A 20,387-nucleotide genomic window follows, 5' to 3' on the forward strand; every position below is an offset into this window, starting at 1 on the left:
TCACAGGCAACCCCCGTCAGTCATCGTAAGTACGCTAGAGACGGGACACAGAAGAGGAGACACACACGACGGCGCTAACTCGCAACTGACTTTATTAGGCGAAAACACAAATATATACCCAAAAGAAAGAACACGTGCCCAGGTCAAACCCGAAAATGCAGTTTGATAAACACAAAGGTCACAGGATTTTGATTCGAAAAAAACACACAAGATTACACTGCACATAGTCAACAACCAACCAGCGAAACATCTAAGTTAATGCATTTGACAAGAACAGAAATTCCTTTTCATGAAGTGCTACCGACGCGTGGCTGATACACTTATCCTCGTGTTTTCTTATATAAAAAGCTTCGACTACCTCGCGTGTCAATTGGTGCCCGTGTCGCCATAACACACTGGTGTTTTCAAAAAGTGGACAGCATTGCGCCTGGGTCTTATCTTTGTGGGTCGCGCAATGTCGAGTGATATGTGCATGAGGGTTGTTTTTGAGCGAACTCCGGTGTTCCATCAGACGAACATTGATGCATCTGCCTGATTGGCCGATATAAACGTTGTCACATGATAATGGCAATGAGTACACAATTCCTGTCTTGCACGGGACAAAAGGCGAAGCATGCTTAACATTGCAATATCTGTCAGACTTCTGACCGGACAACCTTCTTTCCACCATGTTACACAACTTACCAAGTTTATTCGGAGCGGAAAAAAGGACTCTAACCCCGAAACGCCCGGCAACATTCTTCAAACCATGTGATAAGCGGTGGATATGTTGAATCACAGCAGTTTTCATTTTTTCTGCCCCGAGCTCATCTTTTCTAGATTGCGCTGCCGCACCCACTACTTTAATTAACTTCTGGACAGTCTTGTGCATTATGTGCACCGGAAAACCGGAGGCGTCCAGCCTGGTAATTTGCGCCTGGAAACTATTTTCAGTTTTATCCAAACAGGACTTCAACACCGCAGACCTTAACACAGAACAGGCTATTCCACTTTTTACCAATTTGGAGTGCCCTGAACTGAAATTTAGAAGTGGTTTCGCAGATATAGGGCAATACTCCCAGCAGACATGTCCAGGTTTCAAATGTAAGTGCAAATCAAGGAATTGTAGGCATCCCTTTGTCGGAAGCTGACACGTGAAATTAAGTCCAAGACTGTACTCTTTAAACAATTTAAGCACATCAACGGCTTGGTGCGAAACATTACAGTTCTCCACAAACACAAGAAAGTCATCCACGTATCTCACTATTTTGAAAGCCAATCCGCACAGGTTTTGCTGTATATGTCTGTCAATTGCACTCAGGAAAATATTGCTGAGGACGGGAGCCACCCTGAAAAAGGTAAAGCATGAAAAAGGTCTGACGCTAGATTTGTCCTTTACGAGCCATTGTCTCTGAGCGGAGCTCCTGGCAGATGTTAGTGTCGGGGTATTTGCAAAAGCACTTGGACTGCCTACGGTTTGATGATCCGTTTTTGATCCCGAATTCGGACAGCCTTGTAGAATTTTTGAGTTCGAACAACCCCGGCACGTGCCAAATGTTCAGCATAGATGTTGAAGATTTGTATTACTCTAGTCCTCACGATGAACTGATGAACAGTGTGAAAAGGTGCATTATCGAGGAAAATGATGAAATGCGGTTTGCGAGTAATTGCGGTGTTCCTATAAGTGGTTTTCTCGAAATCCTGTCTCTTTACTTACAGTCCACCTTTGTAGAGTGCAACAGGGGGTTGCATTTGCAGAAACCTGGAATATGTATAGGTTCCAGGGTGGCTCCCGTCCTCAGCAATATTTTCCTGAGTGCAATTGACAGGAAATATATACAGCAAAACCTGTGCTTGACAGGAAAAATATACAGCAAAACCTGTGCGGATTGGCTTTCAAAATAGTGAGATACGTGGATGACTTTCTTGTGTTTGTGGCGAACTGTAATGTTTCGCGCCAAGCCGTTGATGTGCTTAAATTGTTTAAAGAGTACAGTCTTGGACTTAATTTCACCTGTGAGCTTCCGACAAAGGGATGCCTACAATTCCTTGATTTGCGCTTACATTTGAAACCTGGACATGTCTGCTCGGAGTATTGCCCTAGATCTGTGAAACCACTTCTAAATTTCAGTTCAGGGCACTCCAAATTGGTAAAAAGTGGAATAGCCTTTTCTGTGTTAAGGCCTGCGGTGTTGAAGTCCTGTTTGCATAAAACTGAAAATAGTTTCCAGGCGCAAATTACCAGGCTGGACGCCTCCGGTTTTCCGGTGCACATAATGCACAAGACTGTCCAGAAGTTAATTAAAGTAGTGGGTGCGGCAGCGCAATCTAGAAAAGATGGGCTCGGGGCAGAAAAAATGAAAACTGCTGTGATTCCATATATCAACCGTTTATCACATGGTTTGAAGAATGTTGCCGGGCGTTTCGGGGTTAGAGCCCTTTTTTCCGCTCCGAATAAACTTGGTAAGTTGTGTAACATGGTAGAAAGAAGGTTGTCCGGTCAGAAGTCTGACAGATATTGCAATGTTAAGCATGCTTCGCCTTTTGTCCCGTGCAAGACAGGAATTGTGTACTCATTGCCATTATCATGTGACAACGTTTATATCGGCCAATCAGGCAGATGCATCAATGTTCGTCTGATGGAACACCGGAGTTCGCTCAAAAACAACCCTCATGCACATATCACTCGACATTGCGCGACCCACAAAGATAAGACCCAGGCGCAATGCTGTCCACTTTTTGAAAACACCAGTGTGTTATGGCGACACAGGCACCAATTGACACGCGAGGTAGTCGAAGCTTTTTATATACGAAAACACGAGGATAAGTGTATCAGCCACGCGTCAGTAGCACTTCATGAAAAGGAATTTCTGTTCTTGTCAAATGCATTAACTTAGATGTTTCGCTGGTTGGTTGTTGACTATGTGCAGTGTAATCTTGTGTGTTTTTTTCGAATCGTAATCTTGTGACCTTTGTGTTTATCAAACTGCATTTTCTTTCTTTTGGGTATATATTTGTGTTTTCGCCTAATAAAGTCAGTTGCGAGTTAGCGCCGTCGTGTGTGTCTCCTCTTCTGTGTCCCGTCTCTAGCGCTACTTACGATGAATCAAAACCAACTAGCCCAACTGTCAATTTTATTGAACCCCCGTCAGGACAAAGTGCGTATGGTGTGGCCCGCTGCCTGAGCGTGTTGGGAAAGAAATTTATGGGCAAACCTGACAGCTCTCAGACGCTTTGAACGTTCTCCTTAAAGCGCTGTTGAACTTGTCGCTGCTCACATACCGAATAAATGACACTGACCGCTTTCAATGCCGCCATGATGTGTCATATCCATGCACGGCACGGAGCAACAGTGTGGGACTGCGTCGTCGTCTGCTTTCCCCGCAGTCCCCAAGAAATGCCCGCCAGGTGGTGCCTTGATCGTTACAACATGGCCGACCTGGCGAATTTCTGGTCTGTAGCAGTAGCGAAAGGTTCTATACACAAGAATTTTTAGCGCTCCCAGGGCGCCGCCATGATTCCGCGATTGGTGTGCCACCTTGCGGGCACTTCCTAGGGGACTGCGGGAAGAGCAGCCGCCGCCCTATCAGCATGCGGCTGTTCGCGTTGAACTGCGTATCAGGCCATGTGTTTGGGAACCTAACTGGGCTTGAAAATTGGCAACTGCCTTTTAAATGCAGAGCATTTCTTTAACTCACCATGTCACCCGTTCTAGGCGTCCGTAGTAGTCCGCATCGCTCGCGGGTGCGCCCTCTCAGCGCGATCGTGGCGTGATAAAGGCGGGTGTCGGCGAGGCTGGAATGCACTCATCGCCGCGCTCTCTCGTCAGAAGTTGCCACAAGTGCAACAACATTAACGTAATGCAAAATACTTAACGTCGTGCGCCCCCGGAAATGCTCTGCATTTGATCGTGCCCCTCGCGAGGGGGATGTTTCTTTCATCAGGAAAACGGCTACCGCTGGCGGGAATCGAACCCGCGTCCTCGGGCACAGCAGCGCAACGCCTTACCCCCTCATTTTTTTCTGTCTGTCTCTCTGTCCCAGATGCGGCGACGGGGATTGAACCCGGGGAGCTGGAATCAATCTCATTTGGCTGTTCGCGCTTGTTCTCATGCAATTATCATGCAACCAAGGAATTCGATGTGGAATACGGACAACCCGCCGCGGTGGCTCAGTGGCTAAGGCGTTGCGCTGCTGACCACGAGGTCGCGGGTTCGATTCCCGGCCGCGGCGGCCGCTTTTCTGATGGAGGCGAAAAGCAAAAACGCCCGTGTGTACGAGATTTCGGCGCACGTTAAAGATCCCCAGGTGGTCAAAATTAATCTGGAGCCCTCCACTACGGCGCGCCTCATCGCCTGCGTTGCGTCGGCGCGTTAAACCACACAATCAATCAATACGGACAGATGAACGTGTTTGCAAACAAATACGTTTACCTCCTGCCCATGCGGTCGATGCGCTAAACTCGGTGCACCGAGAGATATAGGTTTCTTCAATAGATCCTCGCTCGGGCGATTGTCAAACGTGTGTTGCTCAAACGGGCCACAAAAAAGTTCTTTCGTTACCACCGACTGCCCTTATGACTTCAAAGTATAGTATAGTATACGCCAAAGATGGGGGCAGCAACGAGGAACACCCTCAAAAGGTACAGACATCTCCCGACATCTGGGATTATGCAACGCGCCGGCAACATTCCAGCGCAACATTTGAGCCCTCCTTCACAGCATCAAGTGGGCCATGTATCTTTCACGTATCTGCACCTTAACCGTTCACCAGAGAACGCATCCCAAGTGAATGAGATCTAACCGTATGTGAAGTTTGCCGATGCTGTACACAGATCGCGAATGCAGCATGCTGTGCGCTGTTATTGCCGAAATCACAACCTTTGAGGTTGTACTTTGTCGCGCGAGGCTTTTTGCGGTTTAGTTCTGTGCCTTGGTTTTTACAGTCGCTCACTTTTTCTTAAATCCTGCCTGCAGTTAGCCGTACTTTGTGTGAAGTTAGCAATGTACAGAAGCTACCCGCTCAAGCGCAGGATCCTGATGCGAGAAATATTGCGATAAAATAGGCATATGCATTTGGTACCTCTAATAACCTTATAGACTTTCCGGGGGCCCTGAGCCCCGCCGCGAATGGGTCGTCAAGCTCAACCGAAAATACTTGTAATCTAGCAGCTTTGCAAGAACAAGTGTGGTCCTACGCCACTTTTCTAAGCCTGCAAGTACTGATCCCATGACGTTGTCTATCTGAAACTTCAGTTCCCCTCAAGTTAGCTGTGTTCATTTCATGGAAGCAAGGCCAGCAAACATCAACCTAGGTGTTGCAGGTTGACTGCGCACATCTAATTTCAGTGGCACGGGGAAGTCGGCTACAGCAATCCAGCTGATAAAGCCAGCACGGCAAAATAATCTCAGAGGCGGTGATTTCTGCAAGAACAACGCATGGCACGCTTTTAGAGAACCCAAGTTTACAATGGACGTCAGGGGAATGAATAAGTGGGCTTCTGAAAGTGGCGTACGACCGCACTTGTTCTTGCAAAGCCTCTCGATTCGAGGTATTTCCGGTTTGGTGTGACGACCCACTCGCAGCAGTGCTCTGGGCCCCCAGAAAGTCTATTATGTGATTAAACTTCTCACTTGCGTACACCTGTTTCAGAAGGAGGTTTCTCGCATCAGGATCGTGCGTTTGCGTTGGTTCTTAGCGCAGTGAACGTAGCTTGAACAGGTAGCTTCCACACATTGCTAATTTCCTACAGGGCATGGCTGCCTGTAGGAGTGATTTAAGAAAAAAGCAAGTGACTGTACAAACCATGGGTACAGCAGTGGGCTGACAAAAGCCTCGCACGACAAAATTGAGCCTTACAGGCTGTGATTTCGGCGAGAACAACGCGCTCCCCGCTGCATTCGTGTTCCGTGTACAACGTGGGCAAACCTGGAATACAATTAGTTTTTGCTCGGCTTGAATGCACTCTCTAGTAAGTGGGCTGCAGTGAGCAGACACGTCAAATAAAAAGGCACTTACCAATTTGCACACCGAATTAGGTGCCGAAATAAGCCTCGCGATGCGCAGTCCAATGTGAGTGGCGGCTACTTTTCCCGAAGTGCCCGAGGAAGCGCCCACATAGCGTCGCACTGGTCGGGGAGAAATGGCTGCGCTCTGGGAGTGGCAGAAAATCCTGATGTATACTCGGGTGCAAATTAAGAGCGGCAGTAGTTCATGTAGTGTACCACTCCGCCGAAGCGGCGGGCCCATGTGTCAACACGCAGTTTCCGAAACGAGACTGCGCTTAAGGGGGCACATGGGTCTTTGGGACCAAAAAATTGCCCAAAAAAGCATTCTTCTAGGTATCACTTTTTTCTTAGTCACAGCTTTCTCTCTGGAAAGCTGGTACGTGACCAGTACCAGGTACTTGTAAAAGCCGTACAGGCCTGATTTCGATTTAAAAAAACAATTTTTCCATTATTTTCTCCTTTTTTGCCACGAGCGGTATTGCAGCAATAAGAAATTCTCGAGAGGTACATCCCAGCACGTAAAGCAGCTAGAAAGATCATTCTTTTTTCAGCGTAAAGCTGAATTTTTAAATCATCGAACATGCGAAGCAGATTTTGCATTTTGTATTTCTGCAGTTGTTTAATTAGCGCTATTTTTAATTGGCCAGCAGGAGAAGTATACTTCAAACCTAGAAGTTATAATTGACGTAAACTTGTAAGTTATTGCAAAACAAAAAAAAATGCTTCCCACATTTCATGATCCACAACTTCTGGTATCTATTCATGCCTTGCTGGTAATTTTTCCCTGACTAGTTTTTTTTCATTGTTCTCAAGAACAGTCAAGGAATAGTTTTAGTTGTCTCTGAAACTAAATGCCTTACATCGTCTACTTGGATATTTGAAATCAGGCAAAAAAACTAAACAAGCCTATAAAGTTTCATGAAGATTGGCTGGAAAGCAAATAAAAAGTTTAAAATACCACTGGGCTTCCTTAATGCATATCTTCTGGTTTTTGTTACATAGTTTTTCCTTCGTCGCTGCTATAGTTTACAAGCAGATTAAGTCTGAGAAGTTAACGAATATGACTGACGTTCACAGTACTCGCAGTATTGCGCACTTTTTGCCGTGTGGAGGAACAGCCAGCTGTAGTGATGAGGCGCAGGGGCAACCAAATGTTCACGTAAAATTTCATAGTTTCAAGTCATTGCTGGAAGCTGTGCGTGGCTGTAGTGGGAGACCTGGGGAAACCTGCTGCCGTCACCAACCGACTCGCAGTGTCGACCTACTGGACTCCTCAGCATGTCCGGAGCATCAGCACCATAGGTACGCCCTCAAACAAGTGCTGATCCCTGGGGCGCATGGTGCCTGAACCGAAGTATTTTCTCTGAAAGGTGCAGCAAGGTTTTGCTCTAACTTTAAGTGGTGTGTACCACTAAAACCTCAATGGCGCGAATGATTCTTTTTTTGAAACAGAGTTAGAGGAGTTAATGGGGCGCTGAATAATAAATTCAACATAAAACAGCACGCTTCACTTAAAACTACAATAAAAGCTGAACTGAATAACTTTTTCTTTGAACCAAAAAATCGTGCGTTTCACGGCTATCTGGGCGTGTTGGTTGAACATGATGCAGGGAAAGACAGCGCAGCAGGCACACAGACAAACAGAGGAAGACTGGATAACCCACCGCGGTGGCTCAGTAGATCAGGCATTGTGCGGCTGAGCCCAAGGACGCGGGCTCAATTCCCGGCCATGGCGGCCGCTTTTCTGATGGAGGCGAAAAGGAAATATTCCCCTGTGTGCGAGAGTTTGGCGTGCGTTAGAGATCTCCAGGTGGTCAAAGATCATACGGAGCCCTCCACTACGGAGCGCCTCATTGCCTGTGTAGCACCGGCGCGCTTCACGTGATAATCAATCAAAAAGACTGGACACATAAGCGCGCTCGAAAGAACAGTTTTTTAAAAAGAAATACGCCCACATGTACATATGAGGAATGACCACATCATCAGTTAATCAGTGGTGCACACTCAGGAATCTCAACTCTTTCTTTGACAATGCTATGGACGGTGAACTCACACATGCCTGTTCCCGCCTGTTGATCAGTTCGGCCTCAATTGTCTCCCATTTGGTACGACCAGAGCATCTGTTAACTGTTTTATCAACGAGAGGCACACAGCCGCACGTGGAGCAGTGCTGTGCTCGAAACCCGATCGCACAGGTTTCTTCTGACCGCAATACTAACCCTGTATGCATGCTTCCTTAACCTACCGTTTAAGCGCCTTCCGGTTTGCCCAATGTTGTTGCCGGGAAGAGCAATTTTGTGCACTACCCCTTCGATGCATTCAACATAGGCCCTCCTGGTATTCGTCCTGTAGTATTTCCCCCCAGTTACCTCAGGGTCGCTCAGTCTGCACAGCTTCAAAGCTTGTTTGAGACTGAAAACACAACCTTCACGTCTGAGCGCTGGGCCACCTTATTCAAGTGCGATAATTTGTGCACGTAGATGAGAACCGCAACCTTCTGTCTGCTCTTCATAGGCTCTGTGCCTGGTTGAGCCTTCGCACGAATCCCCTCTTCCGCGTATCCTGTCGGCAATGGAGGCGAGCATAGATGTAGGGTAGCCAGTGGTCTCCAGGCTCTCCACCTGACCATACAAGCCAGTAACAGTGAGGTGCAGACAGGTTTTTTCAAGCAAAGCCATGCGGGTGCTTCCATTAAGTGTGAACCTGGTGCCTTAGAACGCTAGTGTGCGAATATACTGACCTTGTTTAGACTGCATCTTCTGGACCTAACGTACGAACTTTTAATGACGGAGTAATTAAGGTTTTTAGATATTCAGTTTAAGGTCCATCCTGACGGTGTCTACTGGTGCTATGAACCGCGCGCAAAAAAATCCCAGTTCTACCTTACAATTCTGCCAATTCAAAAATTTCAATAAGGCACTGTCACTCTGTGCTTCAAGAACATCCTTGACATCATCTACGAATGGAAGCACCCGCATGGCTTTGCTTGAAAAATCCTGTCTGCACCTCACTGTTGCTTGCTTCTATGGCCAGGTGGAAAGCCTGGAGACCGCTGGCTACCCTACATCTATGCTCGCCTCCGTTGCCGAGCGGATACGTGGAAGTCTACAAGCGAAGGCTCAACCATGCGCAGAGCCTATGAAGAGCAGACAGAAGGTTGCGTTTCTCATCTACGTGCACAAATTATTGCACTTGAAAAAGGTGGCCCAGCGCTCAGACGTGAAGGTTGTGTTTTCAGTCTCAAACAAGCTTTGAAGCTGTGCAGACTGAGCGACCCTGAGGTAAATTGGGGAAAAAAACTGCAGGACGAAGCACAGGAGGGCCTATGTTGAGTGCATCGAAGGGGTAGTGCACAAAATTGCCCTTCCCGGTAACAACACTGGGCAAACCGGAAGGCGCTTAAACGGTAGGTTAAGACAGCATGCAAACAGGGTTAGTATTGCACTCAGAAGAAACCTGTGCGATCGGGTTTCGAGCACAGCACTGCTCCACGTGCGCCTGTGTGCCTCTCGTTGATAAAACAGTTAAAAGATTGCAAAAGGGTTCACTGAGGGGCTTGTTGGTACATCATATCGTTTGAAAACAGCGCGGAAGACGGGACTGAGCAAGTAATAAACGACACAAGCGCTGACGAACAACTGAGCGATTTAATTCGCAAGAAAATATATACATGAAAAACTAGGGGAAGGGAAGGAAAGAGACATAAAAATACAAAAGAAAATTTTGACAAAAAAAGGTTGATAACAACTGAATAGTGAGTATGACAACGACAATCTTTCGCCGCGTGACAATTTGAAGACTACTAGTCACGTAGGTACGCAATTTCCTTATCCAATAGTGCCACGGATGGTTCGCTGATACAGTCTCTCCCTTTCCTCTTGATTTGGAAGGCCTCGAAGATCTCCCTCTCCTTTCGCCCGCGGTAAGAGGTGAGTGTGGCGCATTCAGTGAACGGAGGGGTGCAGCCGCACGAGGCGCAGTGCTCCGACAGTGTGCCACCTGTAGAAGACCTGACTTTGCTGGCGTGCTCCCTCAAGCGTTCATTCAGACAGCGGCCTGTTTGTCCTATATAGGAGCGTTTGCACGACAGCGGAATCTCGTACACGACGTCACTCGTGCGGCTGCACCCCTCGGTTCACTGAATGCGCCACACTCACCTCTTACCGCGGGCGAAGGGAGAGGGAGATCTTCGAGGCCTTCCAAATCAAGAGGAAAGGGAGAGACTGTATCAGCGAACAATCCGTGGCACTGTTGGATAAGGAAATTGCGTACCTACGTGACTAGTAGTCTTCAAATCGTCACGCGGCGAAAGATTGTCGTTGTCATACTCACTATTCAGTTGCTATCAACCTTTTTTTGTCAATTTTCTTTCGTATTTCTATGTCTCTTTCCTTCTCTTCCCCTAGTTTTTCATATATATATTTTCTTGCGAATTAAATCGCTCAGTTGTTCGTCAGCGCTTGTGTCGTCTATTACTTGCTCAGTCCCGTCTTCCGCGCTGTTTTCAAACGATAAGAAGTTAAAAGATGCTGTGGTTGTACCAAATGGGAGACAATTGAGGCAGAGCTGATTAACAGGCTGGAACAGGCATGTGTGAGCTCACCGTCCATAGCATTGTCAAAGAAAGAGTTGAGATTCCTGAGTGTGCGCCACTGATTTAACTGATGATGTGGTCATTCCTCATATGTACATGTGGGCCTATTTCTTTAAAAAAACTGTTCTTTTCAGCGCTCTTGTGTCTCCAGTCTTTTTGATTGATTATGACGTGTAGCGCGCCGGTGCTACACAGGCAATGTGGTGCTCCGTAGTGGAGGGCTCCGGATGATCTTTGACCACCTCGAGATCTCTAATGCACGCAAAACTCTCGCACACAGGGGCATTTTCGCTTTTCGCCTCCATCAGAAAAGCGGCCGCCATGACCGGGAATCGAGCCCGCGTCCTTGGGCTCGGCAGCACAATGACTGAGCTACTGAGCCACCGCGGTGGGTTATCCAGTCTTCCTCTGTTTGTCTGTGTGCCTTCTGCGCTGTCTTTCCCCGCAGCATGTTCAACCAACACGCCCCGATAGCCATGAAACGCACGATTTCTTGGTTCAAAGAAAAAGTTATCCAGTACAGCTTTTAGTGTAGTTTTAAGTGAAGCGTGCTGTTTTATGTTGCTTCTATCATTCAGTTCCCCTCCACCTGCCATTAACTCTTCTAGCTGTGTTTCAAAAAAAGAAAGACATTCCCACTTTTTCTTTTCTGGTGCAATAGCAAAACAGTAGTGGTTATTGACGAAGCCAACAGAAGAGGTGAGCGCAATGCATTCCTACTTTCTTTTTGGTGCCTTGGCATTATGGTAGGGATCATTGACAAAGTCAACAGTAGAGGTTAGCCTAATGTTATGGCTAAACTTCTGATGCGGAAAAAATCAAAAGCCCCTTTTTAAAGAGAACAATGGTTAAAACGCAAACCTTTCTCCCATGCTACCTGTGTCAAAGCCAAGTGATAATCGCTATCCGTGTGTACTGCCAAATAAATTTGCCTATTACGAGAGGCCTGTTAGGTGTGCAGAGACAATCCATTTTTATGTTGTGTGGTGTATGGTTGATGTAACCTTTGTGAAACCCATTGTATAAAGTTGACTTTCCTGCAGTGTGTTTTACTCGGAAATCAATGGCACCAGGGAGGCATAACAAGTTGAGAACCGCATTCTGTATATTTGGCTTTTCTGCAGTATGTCAAATGTTGGCTTACCAGTAGTGGGTTGTGCTGGCACGTCGATGCAATCAGTGCGGCATAGAAAGCTTCACTTGAGAAATAGGCATATCACATGTGATTGATCGTGTGCGGAAAATTTGTGGCTCCCTCATATTTTTTATGCAGCCCTGTTTTATGCAGAAAAATTTGTGGCTCCCTCATATTTTTTATGCAGAAAGTTTTCCTGGCGACAAAAAGGCTGAAGATTGCATCGGAAGCTGGGCGATATGCCACTGAAGTACTGTCTATAGGTAATAAACACGATTTGCTTCTCAAAACTTGTCGCCTTTGATGTGATTGCGTTCAGAAAGCATGTCGAATCAATCATTTTGTGGCACACCAGCAAACATTTCTCCCAACAGACCAGAAAGGTCTAAAGTTAGGGGTTCATGTAGACCATGCATGAGCTGAAAGAATTTTGTGTGAGTTACTGCTGCAAAAATAAAAATTTCGAAAGTAAAAAAAATGTCACCCAAATGTGCTTGCTGTGTGCTTGCTACATCTGTCACATGCTGTTCTGTGGCGTTGAGATTGTAGTTCTGAAGTTCCAATCTCTTGCACCACTGTGTCCACTATATGCTACCATCCAGTACGGCCACCATCCAGTACGGCTAGCATCCAGTACGGCCATTATTTAGTACGGCTACCATCCAGTATGGCTACCATCAGGTGTTGCTAGTATGCAGCATGACTACCATGCAGTGTTGCTAGTATCCAGCATGTGCTAGTGTGTAACATTGATCCCATAACACAATATGCACTGGGCTAGTACCACTGGCTTTTGCAGTAGGGCTGGCTTGGGGAAGTCGATGATTTCCTGGGCCTTGGCGGGAAGAGAGATAAAGAGAACAACTTTATTTAGCCACACACAATTGCGGCGACTACGTGCCGAATGGGGTGGTTCCCTCTTCACGGGACCCATATGCTTCCGCGGCTGCCTGGCCCCTGGAGATCAGGACGAGCTGGTCTTCCAAGGCGGGGCTGGTTAGCAAGGTCTCCCATCGCTCGTTAAAGGGTGTGGGAAGGGTGATTGAGGGTTTGGTAAGGGGTGGAGGGATTGCCTCGGTGAAATCGCACTCTCCGATGACGTGCCGGAGCGTGCCCAATTGCCCGCAGAATCTACACTCTTTCTTGTATATCTCGGGGTACATTCTGCTTTGGAGATAGGGGTGCGGGAAGGAACCTGCTTGTATTTGGCGATAGATCGTTTGCTGTGCTCTGCTGAGCGACTTGTGCGGGTCAGGGTACCGCCGTCTGCCTTCCCTGTAGTGGCTGGTGATGTCCTTGTAGGTCGTTATGGCCTGCGGCTCGTGCTCGCCTGCCCGGTGTTCAAGTTCTCGGGCAAACTGGTGGGCGAGTTCGTTGCCCTCCAGCCCTGAGTGAGCCGGTGTCCATATAAGTTCGACTTTCTGCTCGGGTATGCGGCGTATTCCTCCCTCTAGTATTCTGAGTGCCGTCAGAGACACCTGCCCTTTTCTATAGCTGGCATACGCTTTTTGCGAGTCCGTGATTATTTTGCTCGCGTTAGGCAACGTGAGCGCCAAGGCTATTGCCGCCTCTTCCGCTTCTTCCGGGAACGCCGTTTTGACAGATGCGCACGTCACCAGAGCGTCTTTCGTCGTGACCGAGATCGCGGCTCGTGTCGAAAACTTGGGTAGAGAGGCGTCCGTGTAGAGGGTGATCCCCGTTCCACCTTCTTGTTCTTCCGCTTGTCTCAGCCTTTCGATGAGGGCCTTGACCCTGGCCTTTCTGCGCCCGTCGTTGCGACCCGGTCTCATGTTTTTGGGCAGGGGTTTGCTCTCGATTTTCTGAGACCAAAGTTTGGGTAAAGGTCCCATTTCCTTGTGGTCGGCCTCTTGCCAGCCCAGCTTGGCCAGTACCATTCGGCCCGCCGAGGTTTGGCTGAGCCGCACTCTCTGGGTAGACAGATGAGCTTCTACCAACTCTTCCACCGTGTTGTGTTTGGCCATGCCTAACAGCTTCTCGGTGAACGAGTGGCGCGGGATACCCAGCGCCACCTTTGTTGCTTTGCGGAGGATCGCGTTCAGTTGATCTTTGTCTTCCTTGAGCAGCTGTAGGTACGGCGCCGCGGATACGATGCGCGACGTCACAAAGGCCTGGACAAGCGTGAGCGCGTCGTCTTCGTTCAGTCCTCTTCGCCTGTTTGTGACCCTTCGTATCATGTTCGTGACCTGTTCCGTGGTGGTCTTTATCTTGCTTAGCGCCGCTGCCGCCTTGCCGTTGTTCTGGAAGATCACTCCCAGGATTCGGGCTTGCGTGGTCGGCGTTATGTTCGTCCCGTCTATGGTAATACGCACCTTCTCTTGCTTTTCTTTCTTTCTTCGGGGCTTTATGATTAGGAACTCCGATTTTTGTGCCGAGCAGTGAAGGCCGCATATCTTTGCATAGTCATGTACGGTGTCGGCCGCTCTTTGAAGGGTCTCTTCCGTCCAACTCTCCGACCCTGCTCTAGACGTCCACACGGTGATGTCGCCCGCGTAGAGAGCGTGGTCAATGCCCTCTATGTCTTGGAGCAGGGCTGGGAGCGGGAGTAGCGCCAGGTTGAAGAGCAGGGGCGATACGACCGACCCTTGCGGGGGGCCCCTGTCTCCCAGCGCTATCGGCCCCGACGTCTCGTCCCCGATCTTAATCTTGGCCGTTCTATTACTGAGAAAGTCCCGGACGTACTTGAACGTTCGCTCTCCGCACCCTGTGTCTCGCAGGTTACGAAGTATGCTGTCGTGGGTTACGTGGTTCAAAGCTCCCTCGAGCTCGAGCACCAGGATCGCCCTCGGGGTATGGTTCTTGGATTTTTTGATCACCACTTCGTGTAGCTGCACTAGGACGTCTTGCGTGCTAAGGTGCCCTCGGAAACCGTACATGGTCGGTGGCATCTGGTGAGTGGTGTCTAGGTGCTTCTGCAGTCTCTTAAATATGATGCGTTCGACCACCTTCCCCACGCACGATGTGAGAGAGATGGGTCGCAGGTTGTCGACGTGAGGTGGCTTCCCCGGCTTGGGAATGAAGCGCACCTCCGCTTCCTTCCATTCTTTCGGTAACGAGCCCTTCTCCCACGCTGCGTTTGCGAGGTCCAGGAGCTCCGTCCGACTCTTGTCGCTCATGTTCCTTAGAACCTTGTAGGTAATGGCGTCGATGCCCGGTGCGCTGGCTTGGTTGCTCTCGTCTATGGCCGCGATCAACTCCAGTTCGGTGAAGGCCGCGTCCATGTCTTCGTTGCTCCGCCCGTCGTACTCGAGGGACGGTTTGCCGCTCTTTTCCGTTTTGAGGTACTTCTGCGTGAGTTGTCGGACAAGCTTGTCACCGTCCCCGTCGTAGCTGTTGATCGTTCGGGCGAGGTCACGGGCACCTGCGCTCTTGCTCTTCAGTGGGTCTATTAGGTGCCTTAGCAGTTTCCACGTCTTTTTCGTAGACAAGGTACCCTGGAGACCGTCGCAGACCTTCATCCAGTTCTCCCTGCATAGTTGGATCGCATACTCGGCTGCTTGTCTGTTGAGGTCGTGTATGCGTTTCCGCAGCTTCTTGTTGTGTCTCTGTCTCTTCCACCGTCGGGTGAGCCCGTGTCTGGCCTCCCACATCTGGGCGAGCCTGATGTCCACAAAGGGAACTTGCGTTGTCGTGGCTATCTTCTGCGTGCACTTCTGGACTAGTTCGCGTTGCTTCTCGGCCCACGCACGATACGTCTTGACTTCGTCGTCGCTTTCTTCAACCTCACCGTCGTCCGCTTCGGCTTTTTTGCGCAGGCGGTCCCAGTCCGTGATGCTGGCGTACCCCACTTTTGCCTTTATGTCGGGTCCCCTGAGGGTCACACAGATCACGTCGTGGTCCGAGCCGAGGTTCTCCCCGGTGTTGTGCCAGGCAACATCGAGGTCCCCCCGTACTAGCGTCAGGTCCGGGGTGGTGTCTCTTGCCGTGCCCGTGCCCGCCCTGGTCGGTACACCCGGCTCGTTTACCACCGTCATGTCGTGGTCTTCTGGCGCTTTTGCGAGTTGCTTCCCCCTCTTGGACGAGTACTTGTAACCCCTCTGCGTGTGAGCGGCGTTGAAGTCTCCTAATATGAGTATCGGTCTCGTTTTTGCTTCTTTCACGCAGTCTAAGATGGTGCCCTCAAAGTCGACTGCCCGTCTCGAAGGTCGGCAATATGCGTTCAGAACGAACACATTACCGGCGTTTCCCACTTTTCTGTCGTGAATTTCGATTAGAGTGTGCTCGCAGCCGCGTTGGGCAGTAACGTGCTGCGTAGCCGCCACATTACTCCGCACCAGGGTCGCCGTGCCGTTCTCGCTGGGGTCCGTGTAAGTAATGTACCCCGCGAGCTTGACTCGGCCATTGGTTTCCTGTAGCGCAATGACGTCTGGTTTGTGTTCTAAGTTGTCCACGTATAACTGAAGCTCCCCGATCTTATGTCTTACGCCCCTGCAGTTCCATTGTAGTAATGTCGCGGTCTCTTTCTGCTTGCCCTTAGTCTTCTTCTGCATGTTGGGTGGTAGCCTTATTTTTTGGGGTGGTAGCTTCTCGTGGCCTGCCTCTCAGTGCTACTCGAGTCGTTTTCTTCTTAATTACCATAGCGTGTCTGAGTTTCGCGTCGAATGAAGACATTCTGTTGGATAACCGGTTGTATTTTTCTTCATTGTTACCAACTCTTGTGGTTAAATTTCCTACTTGCTCGATGACATGAGTTACTTGGTTGGAAATGTGCGCTACTTGGTTTGTGAGCTGCGACAACACATTCATGACCGTCTCCATCGTGGGAGCGGCGGTAGTATCATCGGGTGTAATGACGACCGCTTCTTCAGCCTTCTCTTCGTCCATTGGTACTACTGCTGTTGTCGGCGGTGCCTCCGGCTCTGACGCCATCGGCGACGACGGCCCGAGGGTGTCTCTTTTGGCTACCTTTCTCTTAACCTCATTGGCGTCCCCGGTGTTACTACTACTGCTGTGGTTACCGCTCTTGGGTTTATCTAACGCCTCGACACGTTCCATTAGGGCTCTGATCTGTTGATTCTGCCTCTCTATCATTTGCTTGAGTTCTGAGCATTGCTTGCACTTCTCGCCAATAGGAGGGGTGGTAAGAGGGGTGGGGACGAGAGGAGGGAAGTTGCTGCTTGTAAGAGCGACGAGAGGCCCAGCCGCCCAGCCCACCTGTTTCTCGGCGACGTTCCGCTTGGTCTTCGACTTGGACCTCGAACGCGACTCGCGTCTGCGGTCCCCTGTTGCAGTGGAGTCGCCGGGAGGTGTCATCGCTCTCGAATCACTCCTCGCTGCACTCGCGCTTCTCCCTCTCCTGTTCAGGGAGCGGCCGGGGAGTGGACATATGCCAGTGGCGTCCAAACGATGACCAAGGAAATCCAAAGCAGTGGCACCAAACGTGCTCTTGGAACACGTTGATGACGATGCCGTGAGCAGCGAGACGGTCGAAGAGAAGGCGAAGATGCTTCAGACGCTCTTCCAGGGATGTGCTGGTAACTAGAATGTCGTCAACGCAGGCGCAGACAAACAGTAGCCCTCGTGTTACGGCATCCAAGAAACGCTGGAATGTTTGTGCTGCGTTGCGGAGTCCGAGCGGCATGCGCAGAAATTCGAACAGGCCGAATGGGGTTGTGATAGAAGTCGTGGCGATGTCTTCTTCTGCCACTGGGATCTGGGGGTAAGCACGAACTAATCTTAGAGAATATTGTGGCCCCGTGGAGATTGGCGGTGAAGTCTTGGAGGTTGTGTAACGGATAGCGGTGAGGAACGGTCTTGGTGTTCAAGGACCGGTAATCTCTACCGGGGCACCAGTCACCAGTTTTCTTGGGCACCATGTGCAGTGGTGATGCGTGGTTACATGATGATGGACGGATGACGCCCAGTTCCATCATGTGCTCGAACTCCGCACGGGCGACTTTGAACTTGTCAGGCGCGAGCCGCCCTGGTCGAAAGAAAACTGGAGGGCAAGTGGTGATGATGTGATGACGGACGCTGTGATGAACAGGCTGAGTCCAGTCAGGTGGCGCTGTCATGGTTTGGAAGTCCGCAGCAAGGTGGCGAATGGTTCATCGGCAACTGTAGCGCAGGATGGTGCTACATTACTAGCTGCGTTCACTTACACATTTTGCACTGAGAGGAGTGTGGTAGCATCAAGTAGTCGCTGCCGCTTTAGGTCGACGAGAAGGCCTAGTTTTGCGAGGAAGTCGGCCCCGAGGATGGCGGTGCGAACGTCGGCGACGAGAAAAACCCACCAGAAAACTCGGCCGAGCCCTAGGTTTAGAGAGGGTGAGCATTGCTTGTAGACGGGTATGCGCGTGCCGTTCACTGTTTGTAAATGCGAAATGGCATGAGAAGTACGATCCGAGCGTATAGCAGGAAAAATGCTAACCTGGGTACCGGTATCCACGAGAAACATCTGTCTGTTGGTGCGGCCAAGATCGCTTGTCGCCGTTTCCCGTCCGTTTCCCGTCCAGCCGCAGGGCAGACGGCAGCTGCGGGCGTCAGCGCCGAAACGCCGGTGGTAGTAGCAAATACCGTGGTTGGGCGACTCACTGCGTGGGCGTTCAGGGCTTCGGCGCTGCGACGACGAATGACAACGTTGACACGAACGTTGTGGCTAGTTATCGCGGCGTGTTGCGGCAACGATGACCTTCTCCAGACGATCGCAAAAGCTGTCGAGTCTAGATGAAGTGGAGGACTAACTGCGCGCTGAATCGGGGTTCCTGGAGCAGGGAGGAGACGGAGGCTTAGATGATGCAACCGCGGCCACTTGAGAAAAGGGGGTGGCGACCTCCATGACTTTGTCTGCCATCGTGGCGAGTGCCTGCATGTCGATGGCTGCGACAGTGGCGAGGACCATTTGGAAGTTGGAAGGTAGGCACTGAAGGAACTCAGCTGTGTGTCATCCATGGCGTGAGAATGCGTGCCAAGGAGGTGCTTCATGCGCCGTAGCAGTTGGCTTGGCCTGCGGTCGCCGAGCTCCTCGGAGGACAGAACCTGCTAGATGCGCGGGCGTTCCGAAGAAGCTGTGCGCTCCAGGAGTGCAACATTGAGCTGGTCCTAAGGCGCTGCGGGGCGTTTGTGGTTGAATGAAGCGAGGATGTCGGAGATCTCCTTTGCGGCTGTCTGCGGTAGAGCTCTGACGACGTGGAGGAATTTGGTTTCTTGAGAGGTGATCCGAGCCAGCTGGAATTGCACCTGTGCTTGCAGAAACCAGGTCGTCGGGTGGCGCTCCCCGAATTGCGGAAGCCGAACGGTCAAGGCTGAGACTGCTTCGCCGGCTTCTTGTGAACGGGTTGAGTCCTGGTTGTCGAGGGACATGGCTCTACATTAACCTCGGTGTCGTCTTCGGTAGGGTCACCAATTGTAGGGCGCTATGTCGGGCGATAGAAAGGAGCCTCATGCAGGACGTTCGTTCGTCGCAAGTCAAACCCAGATTTTATTTTGTGAGCACCCAGCGAGACCTCCATGTCCTCGTGTGCTCGCTCGGCCGCGCAGCCGGTGAACATGTCGATCGGGCTGCTGCGCGAGGACGGCGATCGATCTAGCGATGTCGCTGTAGCTGCTGCTACAGCCTCTTTGCAGGAAACGGTTGAGTGGGTGTCATTCAGAAGAACGGCACTAAACGTGGAGAACTAAATCTACCACGCGGCATATGCCTTACCATCTATCTATTAATACTGAAATGGCATTCTTATTTCAAAGTATGCATTGCATCAGGATGATCTGAAGTGTTACCTGTTTTATGTGGTGCCTTCTCATAGTAATTCAAGTGCACCAAAGGACCTGCCTTCTCCTGCTGGTCCCCCGGTTGCTGTTTTCCTGCAGTATTGGTCTTCAGGGAGAAAAACTGCTGGGAAATGGGCAGATGTATTTCTATTCGGCAATTAGCTATGTCGCGTTGGCTTCACTATACGGACATAGGTTTGAATACCATGGGCACCAAAGAGCGTCACCGTATGTTTTATTTGTTTTTGGAAAAGCTTGTTGTCAAGAGAACTCAGTCAATGAAGCAGCGTTGTTTTGTGTTCACGGCAAACAACAACGCAGAAAAGCTGTCATCAAACTTTATGCGCACTCATCGCACGACCTCACGGCCCGCGGCGTGAAACAACTTTAGCACAACTAATGTATTAAATTGGCTAATATTTGGCCTCTTTGTTCCAGCCACCGCGCCACTTAGAGGAATATTCCCAGTTTCCGAAGCAAATAAAAGAGATCAAGGTCGCCGAGTTCGTGATGTCTTCCGGCGTCTGGTCAGTGGCCACGGCGCGCATCTCCCAAGCCACGGAGGAAGAAAAAATGGCCACGTATCGGCTCCCTTCGTTGCAAATACCGTCAAAAGACGATAATCTTTGTAGACATTTGCCAAGGAAATGCCCCGCTTTGCTTTCCCGCTCACCACTTATGCTGTTCCTGTTCCGTCGCGCTCATCCCAAGGTAAGCACACTAAAGGTTTGCTCAAGGAGATTTGAGTTTACCGCGTTCCACTTCTGCAGGCGGGGTTCCTCGATGCCAGCGCTGCAGTATGGCGGAGACGCGCGTGAATCGGGTGGCCGACTTCAAGGTTAAATAGAAGCGCGCTGCCGTGCTCCACGTGCGTTCCTAGCAGAACGTGAAACCTGGCTAGTGGAACCTTTCGTTGCTGTTGCCGCATGATTTCTCATATGCCG

The 20,387-nt window shown here is 50.0% G+C and overlaps 1 protein-coding gene across 1 annotated transcript in view; it reads right to left on the reverse strand.

The window, feature by feature from the left end:
- The window catches only part of LOC144160808 (uncharacterized), a 29,555-nt gene extending 12,569 nt beyond the window's left edge, over positions 1 to 16,986 (reverse strand). The window contains exons 1-2 of the mRNA XM_077691963.1: positions 16,888 to 16,986; positions 14,046 to 15,770 (exon numbers count right to left, since the gene is read on the reverse strand). Of these exons, the coding sequence (XP_077548089.1) occupies positions 14,046 to 15,770; positions 16,888 to 16,986 (1,824 nt within the window). The remainder of the gene's footprint in view (positions 1 to 14,045; positions 15,771 to 16,887) is intronic.
- Between the last annotated feature and the right edge of the window lie 3,401 nt (positions 16,987 to 20,387).

This window comes from Haemaphysalis longicornis, unplaced genomic scaffold (assembly GCF_048455015.1).
Source record: "Haemaphysalis longicornis isolate Haplotype H1 unplaced genomic scaffold, Haemaphysalis longicornis Haplotype H1 scaffold_11, whole genome shotgun sequence".
Classification (NCBI taxonomy): Eukaryota; Metazoa; Arthropoda; class Arachnida; order Ixodida; family Ixodidae; genus Haemaphysalis; species Haemaphysalis longicornis.